Raw genomic sequence first — 24,275 nt, 5'->3', positions numbered from 1 at the left:
GTCTTTGCTTTCATACAATATAACGCTCTTAAATAAATAAAAAAAAATCTGATGTGGTCAGCACATAACCGACCGCAATGTGTATTGTCTAGTTAAGTGAAAGTGTTACAGAATATTATAAAAATGTCTGTTAAATACTTCTTTCCAATTTTTAGGACATTAGTAAGCTTATAGTTAACATACCTAGAAAAATGTAAATTTGGCTCTTAATAGAGTTTCGCTTTGTGCTACCCGAATTCCCTGAAATGCTCGCCAGTTAGTTTCGGTAACAACCAGAACTCAAATATCAAATTTCAAGAAACTCCATCAATTCGTTCCGTAGATATGGTGAAAAATGTAAAATCGGCCCGCAGATCAGTTTTCGAGCCCTGATCTTTCCAAAAAATTTATTATCTTTATATACACAAAAGTGTATGTTTGGCCCGTAGTAAACGTCTAGTTGCCGATGCCTGATTTATTCCAAAAGCTAGGAATTTTCACGGATGGTCAAACAAAGCTCATATATGAAATTTCAAGTAAATCGGTTGAATATTTTCTTCAAAATGGTGAAAAATGTAAAATCGGCCCGCAAATCAGTTTTCGAGCCCTGATCTTTCCAAAAAATTTACATGTTCATTGTTTTAATACGAGGAACTCAAATATTAAATTTCAATGAAATCGGTTGATTATTTCTCTTTATATACACAAAAATGTATATTTGGTCCGTAGTAAACGTCCAGTTGCCGATGCCTGATTTATTCCAAAAGCTAGGAATTTTCACGGATGGTCAAACAAAGCTCATATATGAAATTTCAAGTAAATCGGTTGAATATTTTCTTCAAAATGGTGAAAAATGTAAAATCGGCCCGCAAATCAGTTTTCGAGCCCTGATCTTTCCAAAAAATTTACATGTTCATAGTTTTCATACGAGGAATTTATATATTAAATTTCAATGAAATCGGTTGATTATTTCTCTTTATATACACAAAAATGTATATTTGGCCCGTAGTAAACGTCCAGTTGCTGACGCCTGATTTCTTCCAAAAGTTCGGAGGTTTCATCGCCGGTAGAGCAAAACTTATATATGAAATTTCAAGTAAATCGGTTGAATATGTTCTTCAATATGCTCAAAAATGTAAAACAGGCCCGCTAAAAAGTGCAGTTCCCGAGGCCTGATATATACCAAAAGTTGATCGATCCGTGCCATGGTGGAAATAAACTTGCATATAAAATTTCATCAAAATCGGTTCAGCCGAACTTGAGATACACGCGTGCACACACAGACCGACAGACGGACAGACCGACAGACCGACAGACCGACAGACCGACAGGTTGCTAAAAATAGTTTATTTACACTTCCCTACTATGGAGAAGTACGTTCCCACCGAAAACTCGATATGCAAAATTTGTTGCCATCACATAACCTACCTATTGTTTACACAATACGGTCGGTAATGAATGGGAAAAATGACAGTGTGAAGTCGTAAAGAAAGATTGAAATCATAATTTGCGAAATTTTCTGACTGATATTTTTATTTTAATCAAAGTAATTTTCTGCTTTATTTTAAGTATAACAGACTCGACTAATGTTATTTCATTCGAGAAACAATTTGTAACAGTTTATATTAAAATTGTTAATTTTATATTTCCTTCTCCTATACACACATGAGTTCAAGTACGTAATTGTGAATTTTTTTTTTTTTAAGAAAAACGAAATTTAACGTGAAAAATTTCTCTAATCAAGGAATTACATCTATAATACAGCCACAACTGAACTATGAATTCGTTTTGATGAATCTTTTGAAGATCAAACTTATAAAAATAAGAGTTAAATTGGACTGAAATTTTGTCGTTTTAATTCACTAATTTTCTCTTTGAATTCAGAGCTGTCTGGGGATCGGAGTGTCATTGAGGAGCATTTGCTATTAAATTAGAACGAATGTAGGGGAAAAAATTTAAAGTTTCATTTCAGTTTATATGAAGCATTGATACGATCCAGATATTACATATTTGGATCATATTTGCTTGAAGGCAGAAAAACTGAATTGAAATTAGTATTTTATGCTTTTAGTTGTATGTACAATAGGAAATTGAACTTATCATTAAGTTCAAAAGTCTTTCGTCACCTGACTAATACCAGATAATAACAAAAAATGTTATGCTACGTAGTATACGTATATATGTGTATCACATGTTCAATTTCATTCATAAATAATGTATTCTTCAAACCACATTGAAAAAATACGTCTTTTGTAATAGCAAACAGTAAAAAGCATCAGGTAGTCAAAAAATATTTTTTTAATGAATTTTTTTTTAATGTGCATACCTGTACAATATGTAGTGCATAACAAACTTACCGTCAATTTGAAATTTGTTATAGAAAAAAGGGCATAATATATAATGGGCATTCATTACTTAATTTGGAGAAAAATTCATTTTGGAGATAAAGCGAATCACACGAGAGGATTTATACATTAGAGGAATCATCAAAACTTATTTCATGCAAAGACAGGTTCGAAATCCCTTATTTTATATGCAGATGGGTTACCTCACCATAAATAAGAATGGCTTTTGACTCCGTGCAATAGTGAATCTATCGATTGAGTTACAAATATTAGCCTATTTTCAAATTGATTAAATATAAACTTTTAAAACTATTTCCTGTTAATCTTCCAATTGGCTTCGTCAAGCTATGCTGATGAAACATCAACAGCTTTGAACACCAATATTTTCGTGTTATTAATGTCATAGGCACGATTAACTGTGCTCAAAAACGTGTAGAAAAATTATGGACATCCAAATCAGACCTCGTCAATAACATTTACGAAAATCATATTCTTGATATGTGTATGTCTTTCGAGTTTCGATGTATGTATGTATTCCTTCGAGTTTCGACGTATGTATGTATTTAAGAAGCTTTTAATGAAATTTAAAATTTAAAGTTCTATCGGGCAATAAATTATTATGTTAATAAAAATTTTAAATTAGACATTAAGATTAATTAACGGTATAATCAATTCAGTCAAATAAAATAAATCTTATTATAACAGTAATAATGTTTTAACAGTAAATCTTATAGTGCTGCCTATAACCATAAATTTTCTTTAAGGTATTCTTTGTTACATTTAAACATTTTTTTCTCATTTGATATTTTATTAATGTGAAATTATTTGTGAAGGGGGAAGTGATTTCAGTCCAATGTTGATTAATTTACTCAAATTCCACATGATGCATTTGGAAATGGTTGTAATTTTGAAATCAAATAAAAAATAAAACATATTGTGGGTAGATTAAACAATTGATTAGATTGAATCATAGAGATTTTTTTGATATACATACATACAAACATTTTTTTGTTTCGGTGATTTTTAATATTTCAAGCTGGTTTATTACAATTTCTTTTCGTTTCATCTCCTATGAGATGTTGTGTTTTCTAGCTGTGAGTATTTAAAAAAAGGCATAGCTATACTTTGTATAATTTATATACACATGCATAAATTTGTGGGAGTTACTTAAAAAACATATTAAATTAATCAAAATGAAGAAATGGGATGCGTGGTAGTGGTCATCGACTACTTCATTTATTTTCAATTTTATATTAAACTTAATTAAGTTAATGATGGGTTTCTTTTTCTTTTAGGTGTACCTATACTTCCAATATGTTTTGGATTTCTTCGAAGAGTTTGAAATATTTTAAAAATAAAAAAGAAATTAAAAGATTTTATGTGTTTCTTATACAATAGACTCACATCAAATTATTTTTTCTGAATTTTCTTTTGCTTTTTAATAAAATCTCGATTAAAATAGAAACCAAATGGAACATCAGGCCCGTGAACCGAAATCAATTCAAATTGTTGAAATTCTGTAATTTTATTGTTATTAACTTAAAATACTATAATATGACAAGTGGAGGATAATTACACGATTTCAGAATAATTCAGATCTGAAAGTGATAAGGGGTAATTCACTGAGAATTAGGGCAAATTTTACCATAGGTAGTCCACTACGTCATATATAAAGCATTTCAATCATTTTATTTACTTCAGAAAATCTACACCTTGTTCGTTGTGTCTTTTAAGATTATGCTTTTAATGCAACGTCTGTGAGCCGTATTTATTCAAAAGCTTCTTGCTTCAAAATTCATTTTATGAATTTACAGATCCCTAGAAGAGTGGCATGTTGCATGCCATCTTAGATTGTAATTTCAATTTCGTAAATCTTTGAGTTTAAACTTCGAGTGATTAGCTTGCCTCAGTTTTGTTTGAAGAACCGGCGCCACAATCACTCCATCGTTGGTGAAAAGTGTATTACAATGCAATATTTTGCAATTTCATTTTGCAAGTTCATTTGTTTGTTGTAGTCATTTTGCAGTTATTCAGTCTCCGGCATAAAAAATTTAACTAAAACCCTTTGCTATTGGTTCAGTCCTCATGTTTTGAACGAAAATACCGAAGAAGCACAAAAATTATTATTCAAAATCACGCGCAAGAATATCTATAACTATTCAGATTTAAAATTGATAAGAATAATTTATAAATTTAAATTTCCATTACATACGTTATAAAGTTCACTTAAGTTCATAAAAAATAAATCGATAACAATTAAATAACTAATTTTATTTCGAAAAGAAATTTACAATTTAAATTAAATAAAAATTGCAATTTGCTATATGCGAGCATGAATTTCAAAGTAGTAAAAAAACAGTGACTTTAAATTTAATTATAAGAATTGAAATAAAATACGAGCAATACTGAAAATGATTTTTGATATTATAAAACCTACATCTCTACATATATCTTCTATATATGTACATGCATTTGATCATCGTAATCGAGATAAGTTATGTGATAGCATCTGAGATCTAAAGAGAAAATACTGAAAATTTATTTTCTCTATTTAAATTAATTTAACAAGTGTATACTCTCATATGCATATGTGCGGGCATGAATTTATAAATCGGAAAAAGTGAACTTTAATGTAATTTATTTAGTTTTAACTCAATATGTATGTTTATATGTGATGTATGTAGCTAGAAAGTAAATTAACTTTTTGATATGGTGTAAAGGAGAAAGCAACACAATAATGCATTAGAAATTATATACAAGTGAACACTTACATACATTGATTTTCAATTTAAAATAAAGTAAAATCCAATTTACAGTTGATATTTTTGAAGAATTTAGATAGGAAAACGTGGTACTATTTATGCCATAGGAACCGAAACATTAGAACATAATTTTCTTAAATTCGTATAAAAATTAAAGTGGTAGTTCGTAAAAATGGTAGCCAGGCTACATACTCGTATGGAGAAGTGAAAATAGTTTTAGAAAATTATTTTTAAAAAGAATCGGTTTCCTTTATTTCTTGGACAAGAGCAAATTTGAAAAAAACTACCGATGACAAAAACCTCATTGATCATGCTTATCGACTCAACTATAAAATATTTATTGGTCGACTTTAATTGACCAAAAAAAAAAACCTTGAATAAAATTTAATATTACAAAGATTTAATCTTTAATACAGTAATTTAAAAATTATCACTTCAAATTCATGTCAGATCATAGACTTAAGCTTCTTTATTATTATAAACTATACAATATATGATACATACGGTTATTATACTGTTAAACTAATAAAAAAGTATAATAAAAATAATTCCACTCCGCTCACCAACACACACACACATTTTGATTAAAAACGAAAATATTGTTGTTATTTAATAACCGTTTTAACCGCAATTTTTACGATGAACACTGAATCAAAACAAAACAGATGATAATGAGCAATAAAATAAAAAAAGACAAGAAAAACAATAATGATTTTATATTTGTATAAAAAGAAGTGACCAATGTTAAATAATTAAGTAGTATCAAGTATTTGCCGAGTAATTTTGAGGGACAATTTCAATTTATACAACAGAGAAGCCTTTGTACTGTTAGGAAGCACGACGGAAACAAGGTTTCATTTGAAATTGTTTTCATATTCTATGGTGCTATGAATTATAATAATAATTAAATTTTTAGATTAATTGAAGGAGGAATTCAGAATGAATAAGAATGTTGGCGCTTCTTGAAATCTCATAATGATTGGCTGGATTAAAAATGCAAAAACATGGTTGTCTTGCAATATCCTAGTGAAGGTATCATAAGAAGGAGAGACCTAAAGCTTTCTACCAAATCCATTGGTAGGAATCCATTTTTATCCACTACACTGTGGGATAAAAATGAATACAACTGAATGAAAATTGATTCTAACCCCTAAATAAGTTCTTAGGTGCGTTTACATAAAAATCCATGAACAAAAAACCACACGGTAACACTTAAATTAAAATGTAAAATGCATAATAAAAAGTTGTTAATTCGACTGCCTTTTTGGAAATTCAAAATAACTAAAATTCGTTGTTTTTATTTTTAGGGTTTTGATTTTAATTTAATTTTAATACCATGATTCTTAACACACAATTTGTATAACACACTAAAGATGAACAAGTCTTTTGTTTTACTCTGATTTGAAGATTTTAATGATTGATTTTTTTTATCATAGTTCGTCGATTACCTTTTGTTTTGTTATTTAAGTTTAATGCTACAGAAAAGGGCATGGAATTCAAAATTATTACGAGCGTTTGTGTGGTGTTCCATTGACTTGGGTGTACTTTTTTGTAATAATTTACACTGTTTTGGATCAAAGTATTCATCCTTTTCATGATATTTTATTAACAATGGAAAAATAATCGTATTTGATTAATGATATTTGATTCATTCAGTTTTGTTTTTAGCCTTTAGCAAAAAGTTAATTAAATGGCAGATACTTAATAATTATATTTTTCAAAATTGGAAATTTCAAATAATGGAGTAAAATTTTCACTAAGGTTTAACGAAATTTTCGCGTTTATGCAAAATTAAAAAGTAAATTAAACTCGTAAAATGCAAAAGCGTACCAACCAGTTGATCATTAAAATTAAACTGATTTATACCCTACACTTAAAAAAATATTTTAGAACCTATGTACATGCTTTGTATGATGTTTTATCAATTCGTGTGCTGAGAAATGAAACAGTGGGCCACATATTATTCGTTTGGAACTAAGAAAGGAATCAGAGAAGAGGCGGTTGGAGCACTGAAGAAGTCCTCCCAGGCTTCGCCATGCCAAGGAGTTTGTAGGAGATTACGACCAGAAGCGATGTAAGAAAATTAAAGGGATGGGCAAGAACTACGTGATAATTTTCACTTGGGTTTTGTCGGGTCACTGCAGACTTAGGGGACACCTCAGCAGCCTTGGCTTGGAAAATGAAGACGCTTGCATGTTCTGTGAGAAAGATAAGTAGACTTTAGTATGCCTTATGGGCGAGTGTTTTGCTCTCACGACGGCGGAGTTGTGGTCCTCCGAGCCTCACAAGTTGTTCGAGTACAGCTCGGTCTCGGTGCGCTGTTATTCAATTTTGACGAATCTACAACCCTACAATCTATGAAACAAACAAAAAAATTTGGCATCACTAAATTGGATTTACTGTCTTACTAAAGTTTAGAAAAGTACATTTAGTAGGTATGTGTTTTAAATTTTAATTCCTATCATGTTGATTTCAAATTCGTGAAATTACTAACATTAAAAATGTAGGGTATATAAAGTTTTTATTGGCTGTAGTAATTGCAGTATGTTATTAACAACGAATACTTTTTATATACTTGACGCTTTTGTATTGCAAAATCATTATTAAAAAATAATTATTTACAACTGCATCTACATTTGAAAGAAAATATTTTGAATACTACAGAATAATAAAGGAGAAGGAACATTTGAATAAAATTTTATTAAAAAAGAGTCTTCATTAAATGGAAAAAATTATTCAATTTTAACCTATAATTTAATTTTAATTAGTATTTTACTTTGTACAGAGATTGTCAATCAAATTCAATACAACAGTGTCTTAAAATTTGGATAATAATTTTTGAAAAGTATTAATTTCTTTGAAATTGACTTTGTTTGAATTTTATAATATTATAAAATAAATTCATGCTTTGAAGAAATTAATTTTCATCCAAGCTGTGCTTGAATTGTGAACAAATTTATACCCTAGTCAAATCGGGTTATACCTAATTGTTACCATTTGTTAATTAAAGTTACCAAAATGAAAGGATAACACCATGCCATCTTAAAATCTGGCTGCGTACATCGCGACTTTATAAATAAAGCTAATCAAAGTTCTATGACCTCATGCTTTTTGTGTTATTGTAATTGCAACTCTTGAAATTTCTTTAATTTCTTTTTTTGGTCATTATTCCATCTCATGATCGGCTGACAGTCATTTTACATGATTTGTTTCTTAATGAATTGAACTAATTCGTGACTGATTTTATAAATTTTTACTCTTTGTTTTTTGGAAATGGTACAAAGTATAAATTTTCATTTAAGCACTGAAAAATTATTAAAATTCGAAAAAATTTCTTTCAGAATTGTAATAAAATGTTGGGCTCGACTATAAAATAAATTTTAATTGAGTTCAAATTTCAAGTCATTATTTTCCATGTAGGTTAACAAAATTATGCATGTATTTTATGTAATCGATAAGCTCAAGGTATAAAATATCAACATTATAACATACATAACACTAGAGTTTTATATACAATAGAATACTTAATAGAATATCAGATTGTATTAGGTAAAAGAATGGAAAACCTAAAAAAAATTTTAAATTTTATTCAAGAATCTTTAATGTACTTTGAATCTTTAATGAAAATAATGAATTTGTACTTACCACTCAATATTATGTTCTTGTAATTAACCCGCAAATATAATTTGTTGTCTGACACTTACCTAGAAGAAGAAAATTAAAAAAATTTAATATTAAATTTCAATTAATTTATAAGTAGATGTGAACTTTAAGCTATTAAAATTTTGATTAAAACTTTAAAATAAAAATCAAATATGAAAATTTTTTGTTAAAAATATTGTTGTGATAATGTAGAGCTTACGCGTCCTATGTTGCGTATTGAGTCAAACAAATATAATTAATTTTATTTTTATGGAGCTTTTTCTACCTTTCTTAATGAGTTTAATAAAAAAACAACTATCACAAAATACTAGACCAATGCCAAAACTACAATATTATACAGTCGCGATTAATTTTTTTTAATATTAAATTCAACGAGCCGATGTACTAACCACTGAGCTCATAACTCATTCAATATAATTCATCATATAGAATTTAGAATTTTTAACATTCTTAACTTGACTGAATTTAGCTTAAATTAGAAATAATTAAATTATTTCAAGGCAACAATGAATTTAATAGCAAGTTTTTGTTTTTTATTAAATCTTAGAGAATTTTTACAATTATCTTAAATGTAGTTGTTTCTAAATTATTTTAAAACTAAATATTTTTTGCAAGAATATTTTATATATTATAAGTAGAAGTTGTAATTATTTTCTTAATTATTTTGTACATAAAGATTGTCGTGCCTTCCATTAAGTTTGAATACTTTTCAAGATCTCGAACTAAATTTATAGTGTAGAAAAATACATTGCAGAATTATGCAAATTTCTATATGTAATTTATTAATTCTATGTTCTCACTCAGATGTAGACGATGTCTTGAAAAAAATTTAATTACCTATATATTTTACAGTGTATGGACCTAAAAATATTTGTTAAAATTATAATAATTTTAGATAATACAATAAAAACTATTGAGAAGCGTCATATAAAAGACATCATTTTTATTAGAATTTCTTTAAAAATATGATCATATAATAGTGGGATAGTGACTTATCGGAATTTTAACCTTCATATTCGAATAAGTTGTAAGATAAAAGGAGTGCTATTTCCATGTTAGATTTCCAGTTTTAACTCTGAATTTTTTTAAAATTAAATTTTTGATTTTGCGAAACACTAATAATTGCCAAGGTAATTTTCAAGAAAAGAGCTATATAAACTTACGTAGTATAAAAATTTTCTAATATATTTTAGGAAATACGACTTATGTGGATTCGACATTAAACTTCCATATAAAAAAGTATATTCGAAAACATACAATTTTGTAAACTTTAAACAAATTTACGTGTGGAAATGTAGTTGTTCTTATTTACTACAATGCTACAATTTTATTAAAGCACAAAATGGTTTAAGACCCTGTAAGTATGCAATCATTTCTTGAGGAGATCAATCTTATGCACATACATACTTTAAAAGAGTAAGAGAATACGATATGCTGATTTTATTCTATAAAATTATTAATGTCGATTTAATACAATTTACGGATGTACAAGTAGTTGAAATTTTAAAAATTTTAATATTATCGAATGTATGAGTGTGTTTCTGCCTGCCTTTTGCAAACATTTTTATAATGCATACCTTCTTTTAAACATAAATATTCTTGTAAATATTATGTATGTGGGTAATTTACTAATTACTATTATTATTGTTGTTGCTCTAAACATTATTGTTTAAAATTAAAATTTTAATTACATATTTCCCGATGACATTGAACGTGATGATTATACATTATGCATGTGTTGCTATAACTCTTAATTAAGAAATTTATTAAACTTGTTAAATTAGTAGCTTGTTAAGAGAAAGTAAATAAAAAAAATTTTTTTTTTATATTTATTTTTATTAAAAAGTGGTCTTTGCGGTCACTTTTAAATAATAAAAGCAAAAGAGAAAAAAAAAACTGGCGACAAAATGAGAAATAAAAGAGGTACAAAAAAAATTGTTGTCAAATTAAATGTTATTGTAGCTTGTAATGCAAGTGTATACAAGTTGCTTTTATAGAAATATTATTAGAAATGCTGCTTAGATCATTGACATAACACATATGTAAGTAGGTAATAGCAAAAATATTATGACAAATCAGTGAATTTTATAATAAAAGTAATAAAGTTTACATCTATATAATTAAATACAAGTAAGATTAGTAGTGTTAGAAAATCAGAAAGAAATTTAGTAATTAATATTAAATTTTTCATTGCACACAAATTTCATATAAAAACAGTTTGAAAAATCAAAGTTTTTTAAAAAAATTATTTCTAAATGTGCAATGGTGTAAAGGAAAAAAAATACATTGCTTTGAGGACTTTTCCTACAAAATTGGAAGCCGAATCCAGTCAATGTATGTTAGCAAAACTTATTTATTAGAACCCGTTCGCCCAATATGAAGAAAAGGAAACGTATCCGGGTTGGCTTCTTTATGACGACCTGGAGAATTTGCTGAAAGAGCCTCTTCCGCAGTTCCTAAGATCCGCCAAGGAGGTTGATTGGTTTCGGTAGATGGTTTTTTGATTTTGTATTATATGGAGGTTGTCTGGTGTTTATTTGATGGTTGCCAAAGGACCTTATTGTTGAACTAGTGCGTGCGCTTCTCGTGGGTGCTAGGATGTGGCCCCCATTTTTACTACTACTACTACTATTACTATTACTAATAGTATTATATAACAAAACAAAAATTTTTTTAGCTAATTTAAATAAAAAAGGAAAAATGCAGAACTCCTTTCTAGGACAGAATACAGTTATAACTTTTTTACCTATTTAATCTATTTGACTTAGCTTAAGAAAAAACTAAATTATATTGAAAAACATGGCAATTTCAAATTAAATTTTCATTCAACAACTCTTGAACGCTTAAACGCTATAAAACTATAAATATAAGGTCAATTTTGAAAATAAAAAATTATTGCAACTTAAATAAAAATTTATTTTATTCGACGATACCAGCTATAAATCTTTATAAAATAATTTGTTAATTATAACAAGTTTTCACAGTTGCACGAGTTAATTTGAATGTGTATTAAAAAAAGAATAATCTTTAAAAAATTAAAATACTCTCTTGCGTTTAAGTTATTTAAATGTTTTGTCTTAAGAAACATTAGTTAAAATATGGTGAGTTCATTACGATTAACATACGAAGCGCATTAGCTAAAACTTGAAAGATTATCATTAAGTAATTATGTAATTGCATTACTGTCAAAGTGACTAACAATTTTTGATAAACAAATTAGGAGAATGTTTTAGTTTTTTGCAAGTTACTGTTTAAAATTATGTAATTTCAAATTAAATTTAGATTATTTGAAAATCTACCGCGTAAAGTTTAATGTTATTGTTATATCGTAAATACATATATTTAGGAGCTCCAGTTTAATTTTTTTGAAAATCGGAAAATTAAAGAGTTAGAAAAGCAATTTTACAATTAGTCACGGTTATGGATTAGCAGATAAGCTGATTTGTACGAATATATTATGCGTCTGTGATACTCGTATGTTAAATTATTTTCAATCAAAATGCGATAATTGTTACATAATATTTTCAAATAAAGGTCATGCATAATAAAAATTAATTGGTATTCTTTGTTTTTTTAAATATTTTAATAAGTTAGAGCATGCATTAATAATTTTTTTTTTATATAATGCACTAACCTTTTTTTCAATCCTTTTTAAACGTTTATCATATCTATCGCCTATATTTTTTTCAAGTAAATCAAGTTTTCTATTAATTTTCAAATTAGTTTTACATTCACTTTCATATACTAATTTTTTCATCAAAAATTCCAATCGATTTTCACGTGATAAACCATCATCATCAGATTTTTCTTTACTTTCAAGATATTCCAATGTTGAAGACATTGTTGAGGTTCTTGATGCTGTCGTTTTGACAGGCGATTTTTCACGTTTCTTATCAATTTTGACTGATTTTTTTGTTATCGGTTTTGATTCAAAAAAAAGTTTTTAATGGGTGTCGGGTATTTACTTTTTTTTTTAAATGAAAACTCCAAATAAATATTATGAATTTTCAATTCACTACAAAATAATAGGTAGGCAAAATATAATATAGGCCAAAAAAGCATAGGTAATGGTCCCAAAAGTAAAATATAAAAAAAAAATAGAAAAAAAATAAAATTAAAAAACAATTAAGATTTTGTTTTCTTGGTTTATAAAAAAATTAAGATTAAAAAAATTTTTTAAAAAATTAGGGGAAAAAGTTAATAGATTAAAAAAAAAACATAAAAAAAAAATAATTGTCTTTTGACACATTTTAATGGAAAAGAAAAATATATAATTAAAGAAATATTCCAGCGCCGGCTTCAGTAACTTTTTTGTCTAGTATTGGTAATGATTTTGAAAAATTAAGCTTTTAATCGCCAAACAAAATTTAAAATCAATTTATTTTAAATGTTCGAGATTATTTAATGCACAAACTGTATTTGAACTTTCAAATATGCAGAGGTATGTAAGATACAAATTAATCTGAACTTGTTTAAAATTCGAATTCTTAAAATAATAGTTTAAATTCTTAAAATAAAATTTTAAAATTCTCCACAACGAGCATTTAAATTATGTTTCTTTTTCATAAAATATTAGAAGCTCTCATTCTAACACTGAAAGCTCAACAATATTTCTAATTTTTTATAAGTCGAACAGTTTTTCAAAAATTCAATTTATGAAATATCAGGATCTGAAATATTTATATCAAAAAATAAAATTGAGTTTTTTTTTTAAAATAACAATTTTAAATCTACTCGTACTTGATGTTTAGATGAAATTCTTTTATTTGAATTTTTTACGTCTTACAGTACTTTTTTATTCACAAGATGTTAATTAGTTAATCTCATAAAAAATATCGAATTCTTATGAAAAATATCGTAAATGATATCGTAAAATAATATCGTAAATTAATATCGTAAGTTAATATCGTAAGAAATTTTAAAGTACTGTTAAGCGCTGGACATTTTCTTTAAAATGTGAAAGTTCATAGATTGCATTTATAGGAGAAAAATGAACAAAAAATCAAAAAATTTTTAATGTTATAGTAGGTAAATTGTATAAACTATAAAAAAAAAGCAACTAAAAACTGAAACACAAAGAGAAATATTTTTTATTAATTACTACTTAAGTGTAAAAATTATTAATGAACAAACAAATTTAACGAATTCTTTAATGTGGAATATTTATAAGAATGTCTTGAAAGTAAAGATTTATTTATAAAATAAAAATCTGAAAATGATTTTCGAAATTTTTGTTTTTTTTTTTTGCTTTTCGTTAATTTTTCATTTAACTTTTTTAAAAAAATTTGAATTATTAAAAAATTTAGATGCTATATTGGGTGCAATTTCTACTAAAATTGAATTCAGAGTGCTCGTTTAAAACATAAAAGTAAAATTCGATTTAATTGTTAAAAACAAAATTATTTACATTTGAATAAAATTAAAAATATTATTTAAAAAAAATTAATTATTACTGCTACATATATTTAGTAATAAAAAATTATAAATTATTTTTTAAATATCAAATTTTTTAATATTAAAAAGGGAAAAAGAGTGAAAATTTTTGACAAAAATTTAATTAATTTTTAAAAGACAAAAGATATTTCTGTTACATGCTTAATAATCTCAATGGCCCAATGATTTTGTAATGTATAACAAATGAACATAATATTATAACATGCAAAACTTCAAATATAAGTGAAATTTTTTACCTATTTTTTCAGTACTGTTTTATTTGAGAGAAATTATAAAAAACGTTAAAACGGATATACATATATAAATTCGTCCGCCCATACCGTATTGTCGTCCAATTCGATATGTCGTCTGACATATCGTAAAAAACACAAATTCTTTGACAATTGCGTAAAACTTAATTTTTGATGTGAAACGTACGAAATGAATATTTCAACTCAATGTATTTCACTGTTTGTGAAAATGTAAGCAAAAAGAGTAAATAGATCGATTACACTTCGTTTTAGAGTTTCAAAAATTTTCTCGATATTTTGAAAACTGTTGGGAAAATGCATTAGGGAGATAAACAATTTTAAATATGAAAATGAGAATTTAATCCCATACTTCTTTAAAAAAGATTTATAATTTTACAAATCTCTAAAACTAAATTTTTGAGCGATATAGCAAAAAACTCAATTTCTTACATTTTACTCAATATTCATTTTACAAAACATTCTATTAATAATCACTTTGTGATAATCGGCTAATAATAACCCCAAATTAACGCGCAATTGTTCGCAACACAATGAATAAGAGATTTGCAGCTTAAAGTAATTTAATGTTTTGCTTTTAACGCTTTTAACATAATTTAACGCTTCATACAATAAATCTGACATGTTATTTATGACAAGAATTTTTGGAATAATCAAACACCAATTTTAAATCTAATTATTAATAAAGAAGCAAAAATAACACAATAAAAAATCGAAAAAAAATTAAACATCAATTATAAATTTGCAGGGAAAAAAAATAACACTATCATTTAAAGTTGTTGTCTTAATTAAAATTTAAAAATGAGTTTTAATTATAGAAAAAGCAACAAGTAAAACCAAAAAACCCATAAACAGTTGCTAAGTAACTTTTAAACTCTGTAGATAAAAATCAAGTTTAATTATAACTTTTAAGCTTGATTATTCTATGGTTTAATTATGATATTAAAAGTTTTAAAAACCAAAAAAATTAGTTTTCAAATTAGTATTTTTTTAGCAAATATTTACGTTCATTTAATGTTATTTTGTTGTTTTCGATTAATAAATTGAAAGACAGTTCTATTCAATTTCAAATCTAACGGAACTTGATTCATCCCGTTCAATTCTACAAGTTATTATAATTAATTCTTCTTTTTTTCGTGCAAAAATATTTAAATTTAATTTTTGAAAAACAATAAATCATTATTATCGTTTATTTTTGTACATGGTTTCATTTTTTTTTTCAATTAAAATTCTTTAGAATTTTCTTTTTATATTCAAAAACTTTTGACTCTTAATATCAAAAACACCTCTTTCGAAAAACAAAATTAATAATAAACTAATAATTAATTCATAATAAATTTATCAGTTTTATGAATTTGGAGAAAAGGAGAGAGAGATCCCGAACAGAAAAATATGAAATAAATTTTGAAGCAAACGCAAAATGAAGGGATTTGACATTTGACACAATCAATACTAGGCTGTCATAATATTGTCAAAACAATTTCAAATTTTCAACAACATTTTTCTTCTCTTTCCCAAGATAGATACGTCATTTTTGTGAAAGAAACGTTATGTCAATGTCAAAAATAATATAACAGTAAAATATTTATTTTACTATTAAATATCTTATATATATTGGATTTCCAATAGGAGCCCATGGGAAATTCCATAGAAAATATTGGAGTTCTCATATCCTATATATTTTGAGAATTGGTTGGCCCACGTAACCGGTGCAACAGTTCCAATAGGAGCCCGTGGGAAATTTCATAGAAAATATTTGAGCTCTCTGCTCTCATATCCTATATATTTTGAGAATTGGTTGGCCCACGTAGCCCTTGCAACAGTTCCACCATATGGCAATTGACACAAATGTGCCGTTTTTCTAGCACTACATAGGCCTACATTGAGCGTACAATTATAGGACGCAAATCTTCGATCGCTCGTCCAGCCCGCCACACTTGCCCAGCTCCACGTGACCAGTATGGTCCCACCCAGAGACAGATACTCGCAAAAATCAAAAAGAATAGAGACAGATACTCGCAAAGAGTAAAAATAGTTTCCTTTTTGTAATTATCGATATTGTTTAAAAAATTTTTCGTTAAATTTATTTAACACTTATATAAATGTATAAAAATTATTTTTATATGTTAAGTTTAGTTAAAATTTATTTATTAAAATTCATCAATTTCAATTTGAGTTCTAAATGCTACTGAATTTAGAAATTTTCTACACTTAGTACTTATACTACTTTAATGAAAGCCAGTCAAATCAATATTGAATTTTACTCAACATGAATCTCTCTATACTTTAATATGGAATCAATAAAGAATTTCAGAAAACAAAAAATCCCATTCTAAATAGAATAAATAAAAATTTTGGATCCTGAAATTATGTGAAAGAGAAGCAAATAAAAATATTTATAAATCATAAAATTGGCGCCACAATCTTTATTTTTAATAATATAAGAACTTGGTTTGTTTTTGTTATTTTTATTGGCAAATTCGATTCCATGAACATTCGATATCGATAAATGTCGTTTTTTAATCAAGTCAAAAATTCGATTAAATTTTTGCTGTCGTTTTTTTCTCATCTGCATTTTTTCCGTAATAATTAACTATACTAAGAGCAAAACTATTTTAAATAATAATTGAATATTTTAATATTAGGCACCTAATAGGTGGTTCCGGTTCTTCTTTTAACATATTTATTCTATTTTTGCTTTTCTTGATTTGTTTAAAAATATTTTTATTGTGTTATTATAGCATTTTAATTGCCAAATATTCTATAATATATTTCAAAAAGTTATTGACTTAATAATGTTGAGAATATGTGTTTTTATTATTTATTAAATTGGATATTTTAATCGAAATAAAATTAACTGTTTTGTATTAGGAATTTAGAAAGTTATGTTATACATACATAATGCTCGAATAAGTATTTGGAAAAAAAAGGCAATTTAAATTTAAATCTAGAACTTGAATTGTTTATAGGTCATTACCGGATATTATTGTGTATTTATAAGAAAGATCCTTTTTGTTTAATATAAAAATATATTAGACAAATTAGAATGATTCATTTTGGATTACCGGAATTAAATAGCTTTAGACTATTGATATTCCAGTTTGAAATTGAATAAAAATTGCTAATTGATTAATGATGTTTTTTATAGTCTCAATTACTTAATTAAATACAAAAAATTATAATAGCCAAAAACAAATGTTGCCGTTTGATATCAAGGAATTCCTTTGAAAGCTTTTAACTCTCAGAAAATTCAAACTTCTTCCAAAAAGGTTTTTTTCGTTTAATTAAAAGTAGCACTGCGAAACCGAAATCAAAACAAAGGTTAACGGAATATACGAAAGCGGAACATTAATGGCGGTAGACCATTATTTCAAAATTTTCTTTGTGGAAAACCGTTTTCGAAAAACAATTTATGTAACCAGAATTCGTTGTTTTTTCTTATGTTTTATTGACTTAAAAACCAAAATACCCAAATTTTATTTAATAAAGTTGGGTCAAACCAGTGGTTTGTATTGTAGCACTTTTTCCTTTAACAAGTGAAAATTCTGCTTTTAAATACGGTACATGTATACCTACCTATCACACTATTAAAATTATTTTCATTCATATAGTGTGGGGTTAACATAATGCTCGATTTTAAGGGTTAATTGTATGAGTTAAGAAAAATAATTATATTTTTTAATGTCATGGAATTTACCGTTAGGTTTTTGCGTTTATAGAAATTTGAAAAAGCTTGCGGTTTCGGAAATATAAGGTGTCAAAAATTCAAATTTTACAAATTTCAAGATGCAATAACTTGAGAGGGGGTGGAGATGGAAAAAAATTTTCCTCTAACGAAATAAACGTTTTGTTAATGTCTAAAAGTTCCTAAAATTTCAAGGTCCTACAAGCTGGGGTCTAGAAGAAAAACGAAATCAAAAATTTGAAGAGGACTTTAGATAACGGTTAATTTGAACGGCCATTTTGTTTTCTAAAGTTTAACTATAGTATACCACGCTAGGCGAAGCAAGCCGCTGTCTTTATGCGTTTGCAAAATTTCGAAAATGAGTATGGTTTCATTGCAACAAATAGTTAAATAAGGTCATTTTCAGGATTTTGGGGGGATATAACTTCTAGAGGGGGGGAGATAGATAAATATTTTGTTCTACGGAAATAAGTTTCTAGTAAAGATCTATGTACATATAAAATTTCAGGTTTCTATCTTCAAGGGTGTAGAAGTTTTGTAAACAGACACACGGTCAGGCGGACGGACGGACGGACGGACAGAGTGAAACTAATAAGAACTTTTTTTCAAAAAACTTTTGGAAAAATGCTAAAAATTAATTATTCCCAAATTATGCCAGGTTCACATATTTGAAATAAAACACGATTCATAGCATTCGAGCAACATAATTCATTATTCAGGTAAAAACTACTATTCATACCTGTAATTTTTGAGTTTTTCTTTTGAAATCTTTCCTCATGATGCCAAAATTTTCGGTAAATTTAAGAACTGTACCCTTTTTATACTTTTGTTACCCAAAATTTAATTATCCGGTTTTTTTTTTAATCCTTTAACAAACAAAAGCTCTTCTCTTCGCATCACTACATTAGACAAAAAAAATCTAATTATTAAAGAAAAAACTGAGAAGATTAATTACTTGAAGGTGGCATTCATAAAACCGATTAATAAAATTAATTTTAATCGTTCAATTCACCTAAAAATATCGAAAATAATACCAAAAATTATAAAAATCACCTCCATATACCGTCATTATCTCTTGTCAATCGATAAACTTCATTAAAAGTTTTTTTTTTTGTTTTCTAAAATATTTTTTAAAGCGAAAAGATTTAAACGGATAAAGATCAATAATTTATGCTATTTTTTTTATACTTTGTACACTATAAGACAAATTTCCTCTATTGAGGTAGCATATAAAATTTTCATTTCTTATAATATTTTTAATGTTAATATTGTGGCCCAATGTTAAAAACATATGAAATAATTTATCTTTACACTATGGAACACATGTATGAAAATTGACCTTTTTAAACTTTTATAATAATTGTATAAAGAGAAAATGTTAATTTCCATTCGAACGCCTCGGTCAGCTGGAAGACAAAATAACCGCACTGTAACAAACACCTTTTTACTTTTATTGTTTTATGTAGATTTACACGTATTTTTGTTTGTTTGAATTTGTTTTTTTTTTTTTTTAGTATTTTCTTTGCCATTTTGACCGCGCTGACATAATACAGATTAAAATTTTTATGAAAATTACAAGAGAAAAAAAAGGTAAGTATACGGATAAATAATTATGAATGAATATTTTTTCTAGTACTGAAAAATATTATGTGCTATTAGCCCGGGAAAAGAAATTTCCATTCAAGATGAAAAATAAATTTAATAAGATTGATCAAAAGTGAACCCGTCTTTCCTTTTCCAGATGATTTACTTGTATATTGGAAATATACACTCCACTGAAATCTCCATCTATTCCATTTGCTAGACCATGATCCTATAACAAGACTGAGTTGAGCTAGCTCTAAGTGATGATTTCTTCTACTGAACTGCACTTTTCTCACTTATACATCTACATGGGAAGACCACAATTTTTTTTTCTGGAAGATGTGGCTGTTAAAGACTATGGACTTGAACGTGGGTAACATTTTTGTTTTACGATGTTGATAATCAACCTTTGGTTACTGTATATGACATAATCAGGGTTTTATCGGAGTTCCTTGCGAATTTCTTTAATAGTATTTAAAGATATTACAAACGGATTTTCAAAAATTTCTCTAAACACCACATATCGTGATATTCTACTTGCTTTGGTGGAACCCCTATATATTAGAGCAAAATTTTCGAATTCTGTCCAATTTCTGTCTCTGCACGACAGTTTAATTAACTTACGCGAATTTCAAAAATTGCGTAGCTCAACACCACTTTTCAGATATAACCCAAATGACTGACAGCGTAACGTAGCATACAAAATAAATGGTTCCTGTTACTCGAACGGCCATAGCTCAATGAGAGACTTGCAAAATATTACAATTTTCATTTCATTTCGCTAGAAAATCAATTCTTCATAAAATTTCAAATAACTGAATTATTAAAAGTATTTGTACATACATATACATACATAGCTACCTACACTACAAATTATTTTTTCTTCAAATGAAAAACCACAACATTCAATGCAAAAAAATAAAGTAAAAAGAAAATTCGGAGGAAAACTTATTAAAGAATGCAAGAAAATAAACAAAAAGGAATTAAAAAAAATATAGAAACCTTAAATCAGTACAAATTTCCAATGAAAAATTTAAAGATAAATGGGAAAACTTTGTTTTTCCTTCATAAACTATAATAATGAAAAATGTTATTGAGAATTTGAATGGAGAATGGAAAAACGCTTTCTAGCAACTTGGTATATGAAATTTAATAAACAAATATTAGGAAAATCTTCAAGTTTCTTTTGTAGTTTTAAAATATTTTTCAATATTATTCTTTGGATTTTCTTTTAAAATAATATTGCACTAAAGAGATAAGTAAAGCGAAACTATGACAACATTGGAAAAATTTAATTCAATGTTGTAAAGCCAAGATTATGTAGATTGTAGTTATAATAATACTTACATACGTTTACTTGTTGCATTTTCTGCAATATTTTCTTATAAATTTTTGAAGTATTTTTAAATTTAAATCTTTATTTTTAGGGATTCATTGCGGAAACACTGTAAAATATTCAAACTTTGAAAATATTTTTGAAGTGAAATAAGGAAGCTGTTAGAATATTAGAATTCTGGGAGGTTGTGTGTCAGACACATACTAGTGCGACACGTCACACTAAACGGAATTCTAGTTTAGATTAAAGAATGGTTTATTCTAAGGAAAGTGAATATTTTAGCTAAACTTGTCGCAAACTTTTTAATTTATCTGCTACTAGTACGCACATAATGTGGTAGAAATTCAATTTTAGTGACTTGAAGGAGCCATTAAGAGCGAAGAGAATCTGATTATTGAGTCTTTCCATCTTCTCTTAGAAATCTAGATATGTTTGGTCTGATGCTGTTAACACAATTACTACTTAATATGTTCTTTTCATGCATTTGAATTGGCTCCAGAATAATATATATTGTCCCGAATTGATTTCATAAATTTCTTTAGAAAACTTTTATCCTTCTAAATCACTTCCAAAAATATTATGACTTAAAAGCTTCCATAACTGTTTAACTATACCACGGTAAAAAACATTTCGAAGTAATTTTAACCTATAAAAGGAAAATCATCTTATCCCACAAATCTTATTTTGAAAATTTCAAATTTACGAAATAAATTTTTTTTTTTTGCAGGATTTTCTATATAAAATTGAAAATTTTCTAATAATTATAAAGTTCAACCATTTAATGGCCTTCGTTTACAACTCATTTTATTACAGTATTTACTGTTAAAACATTATGTACAATGCCTCCTCTTTATACAACCTTTTCATAATAGCTGTAATAAAATCTTTAAATAATAAATGTAAACTTTATATAGTATTCTTATTCCTTTCAACTGAGTTTAATTCTAGGATTTACTGAGAAAAACAAATTGAATTTTGCTTGTGGTTCGGTCATTTTGTCACCTCATACCTAAACGCGATACTATTATAGTAAAATAAAATGTGTAAAAAAAAAAATTGGTTGCATTGCTACCATTCTAAGAGTTTCTACACGACAATTTGCCATTTTTCGGATTTTTTTTTTTTTTATACTTTTAAAATCTCATATTACTTCGAAATAACCCTAGGTGGCATCCTATTATACACAAATTACTATGTTAACATTCTGTCCGTGTTTTTTAAAATTTTTTTTATATATTCGTTATTATTATTTTACTTTTTAGCACTTTTCCAAAAATTTTTTGAAAAAAAGTACTTATTAGTTTTACTCTGTCTGTCTGTCTGTCCATCCGTCCGTCCTTTCGTCCGCCTGTCTGTTTACAAAACTTCTACACCCTTGAAGATAGAAAGCTGAAATTTTACATGTATATAGATCTTTACTAGGAACTTATTTTCGTAGAACAAAATTTTTACATATCTCCCCCCCTCTAGGAGTTATACCCCCCAAAACTCTAAAAATGCCATTTTTTAACTATTTAGTGCAGTGAAACCATAAGCATTTTTCAAATTTTGCAAGCGCAGAAAGGCAGTGGCTTGCTTCCCCTAGCGTGGTATAATATAGTTAAACTTTAGAAAAACAAAATGGCCGTTCAAATTTACCGTTATCTAAAGTCCGTTTTCCAAATTTTTGATATCGATTTTTCTTCTAGACCCCAACCTGTAGAAGCCTGAAATTTAAGGGCTTTTAGACACTAATAAATGCCTCATTTCGTTAGAAGAAAATTTTTTTCCATCTCCACCCCCTCTCAAGTTATCGCCTCTTGAAATTTGTAAAATTTGAATTTTTGACACTTTATATTTCTGAAACCGCAACTTTTTTCAAATTTCTGTAAACGCAAAAAGCTGACGTAGCAAAAAGTGCTACAATACAAACCATCGGTTTGACCCAATTTCATTTTCCTTTAATATCTGTGATTGTGGTGAAAATATAATAAAAAATGGAAATTCTTAGTTGTGTTTTGGAAAATAAACGAGAAAAGCAAATTGTAGGTCAGCTTTAAAAAATAAAACGAAAGGAAATGTACAAAAAATTTCTTAAAAATAAAAATTTTTGTACAAATTGCTAAAGTAAACGACTTACACCTAGAGTCATGATTTTATATAAAAAGCTCTATGGAAAAGAATGCTGTAATAGCGAAATCACCATCTTAGACAAAATAAGTGGCAGCTACATAGAAGCATTGGCATTCAAGAGGCATTCAAGAAGCAGTTAATAAGCTCTTCAACAGCATGACAACCCTGAGAACAACACACTATAAATCGCAGACTGTGATATTTTGTAAGCCATAATTCAAGCTTGACCTTAAAATACGTTTCCTCTAGAATATTACATAATATTCTATAGGATAATTTAAGTAAAGCAATTATGGTAGACTAAGGTATTCAAATATAAAAAATATTTCTGCAAATAATTCTGGCAACCTTCCACTTTAATTAAATTTATTCTAGTTTTCGTTCAAAATATAAACATATTGATAATAATTGTCCCACAAATTAACAAATACAAATACATAAAATCAAATATTTTTAAAATAATTTATTTATCTGGTACTCACTCAACTATCGCAATGAAATATGTATGAGTTGATCTCTAGAAAAGATAGCGAAAAGAAAAACAAAACAAAGATACTTAAGTGTAAAAAGAAAAATAAATATTATTATTTAGTGCTTTAATATAAAATTTCCTCTAGTTTGGATATAAGCCTCTTTAGCTCAGTGGGAGAGCACAGGTCTTGTAAACCTGGGGTCGTGAGTTCAATCCTCACAGGAGGCAAAATTTTTGGAACAGATTTTTTTATCTGATAAACTTCATTTTTTTTTTTTAAATAGACGGAAGACTTAGGCGTTTCAATCTTAGTTTTACCAAATTTCGAATAAATTTAGAGCATTTTTAAAATAGAATTGAGATTATTTGCAAAACTTCAGTACAGATTCTTTATAATTAATAAATTTGATTAGAATTTCTAAAAAAAAAAAAAAAAAAATATTCGAAAAACCAAATTGTACTTTACTCTTCACTCATCGCCCCGCTGATTAAATAAAATTAATTTCAGCAGTGTTAATTGTTTTCTGAATAAGTATTTCGATTTTTTATTATTTTATCACCGTATACAAACTGAATGACTAATACTTTAAATACATACAGATTCTTTATCGACAATATAAAGCTGAGAAAACAAT

General features: G+C 27.0%; 1 protein-coding gene and 1 non-coding gene across 7 annotated transcripts in view; one reads left to right on the top strand and one right to left on the bottom strand.

The window, feature by feature from the left end:
• The window catches only part of LOC129605207 (tetraspanin-9), a 115,601-nt gene that overhangs the window by 48,235 nt on the left and 43,091 nt on the right, over positions 1-24,275 (bottom strand). For 4 of the 6 annotated variants that reach the window (XM_055514818.1, XM_055514815.1, XM_055514816.1 and 1 more), the window contains exon 4: positions 12,384-12,764. The exons of 1 other annotated variant lie outside the window; for it this stretch is intronic. In XM_055514818.1, coding sequence (XP_055370793.1) covers positions 12,384-12,590 — 207 coding nt within the window. In that variant the 5' untranslated portion in view covers positions 12,591-12,764. Of the gene's footprint in view, positions 1-8,731; positions 8,791-12,383; positions 12,765-24,275 lie in introns of all 6 variants that reach the window. One more of the 6 variants, XM_055514819.1, reaches the window with a different exon arrangement.
• On the top strand, positions 23,797-23,868 carry Trnat-ugu (transfer RNA threonine (anticodon UGU)). Its single transcript has one exon. It is a non-coding gene; the product is annotated as a tRNA-Thr (tRNA).

This window comes from Condylostylus longicornis, unplaced genomic scaffold (assembly GCF_029603195.1).
Source record: "Condylostylus longicornis isolate FDR11 unplaced genomic scaffold, ASM2960319v2 ptg000013l, whole genome shotgun sequence".
Taxonomy (NCBI): domain Eukaryota; kingdom Metazoa; phylum Arthropoda; class Insecta; order Diptera; family Dolichopodidae; genus Condylostylus; species Condylostylus longicornis.
Note: the sequence above shows the minus strand (reverse complement) of the source record. Positions and strands in the feature narration are given on the sequence as shown.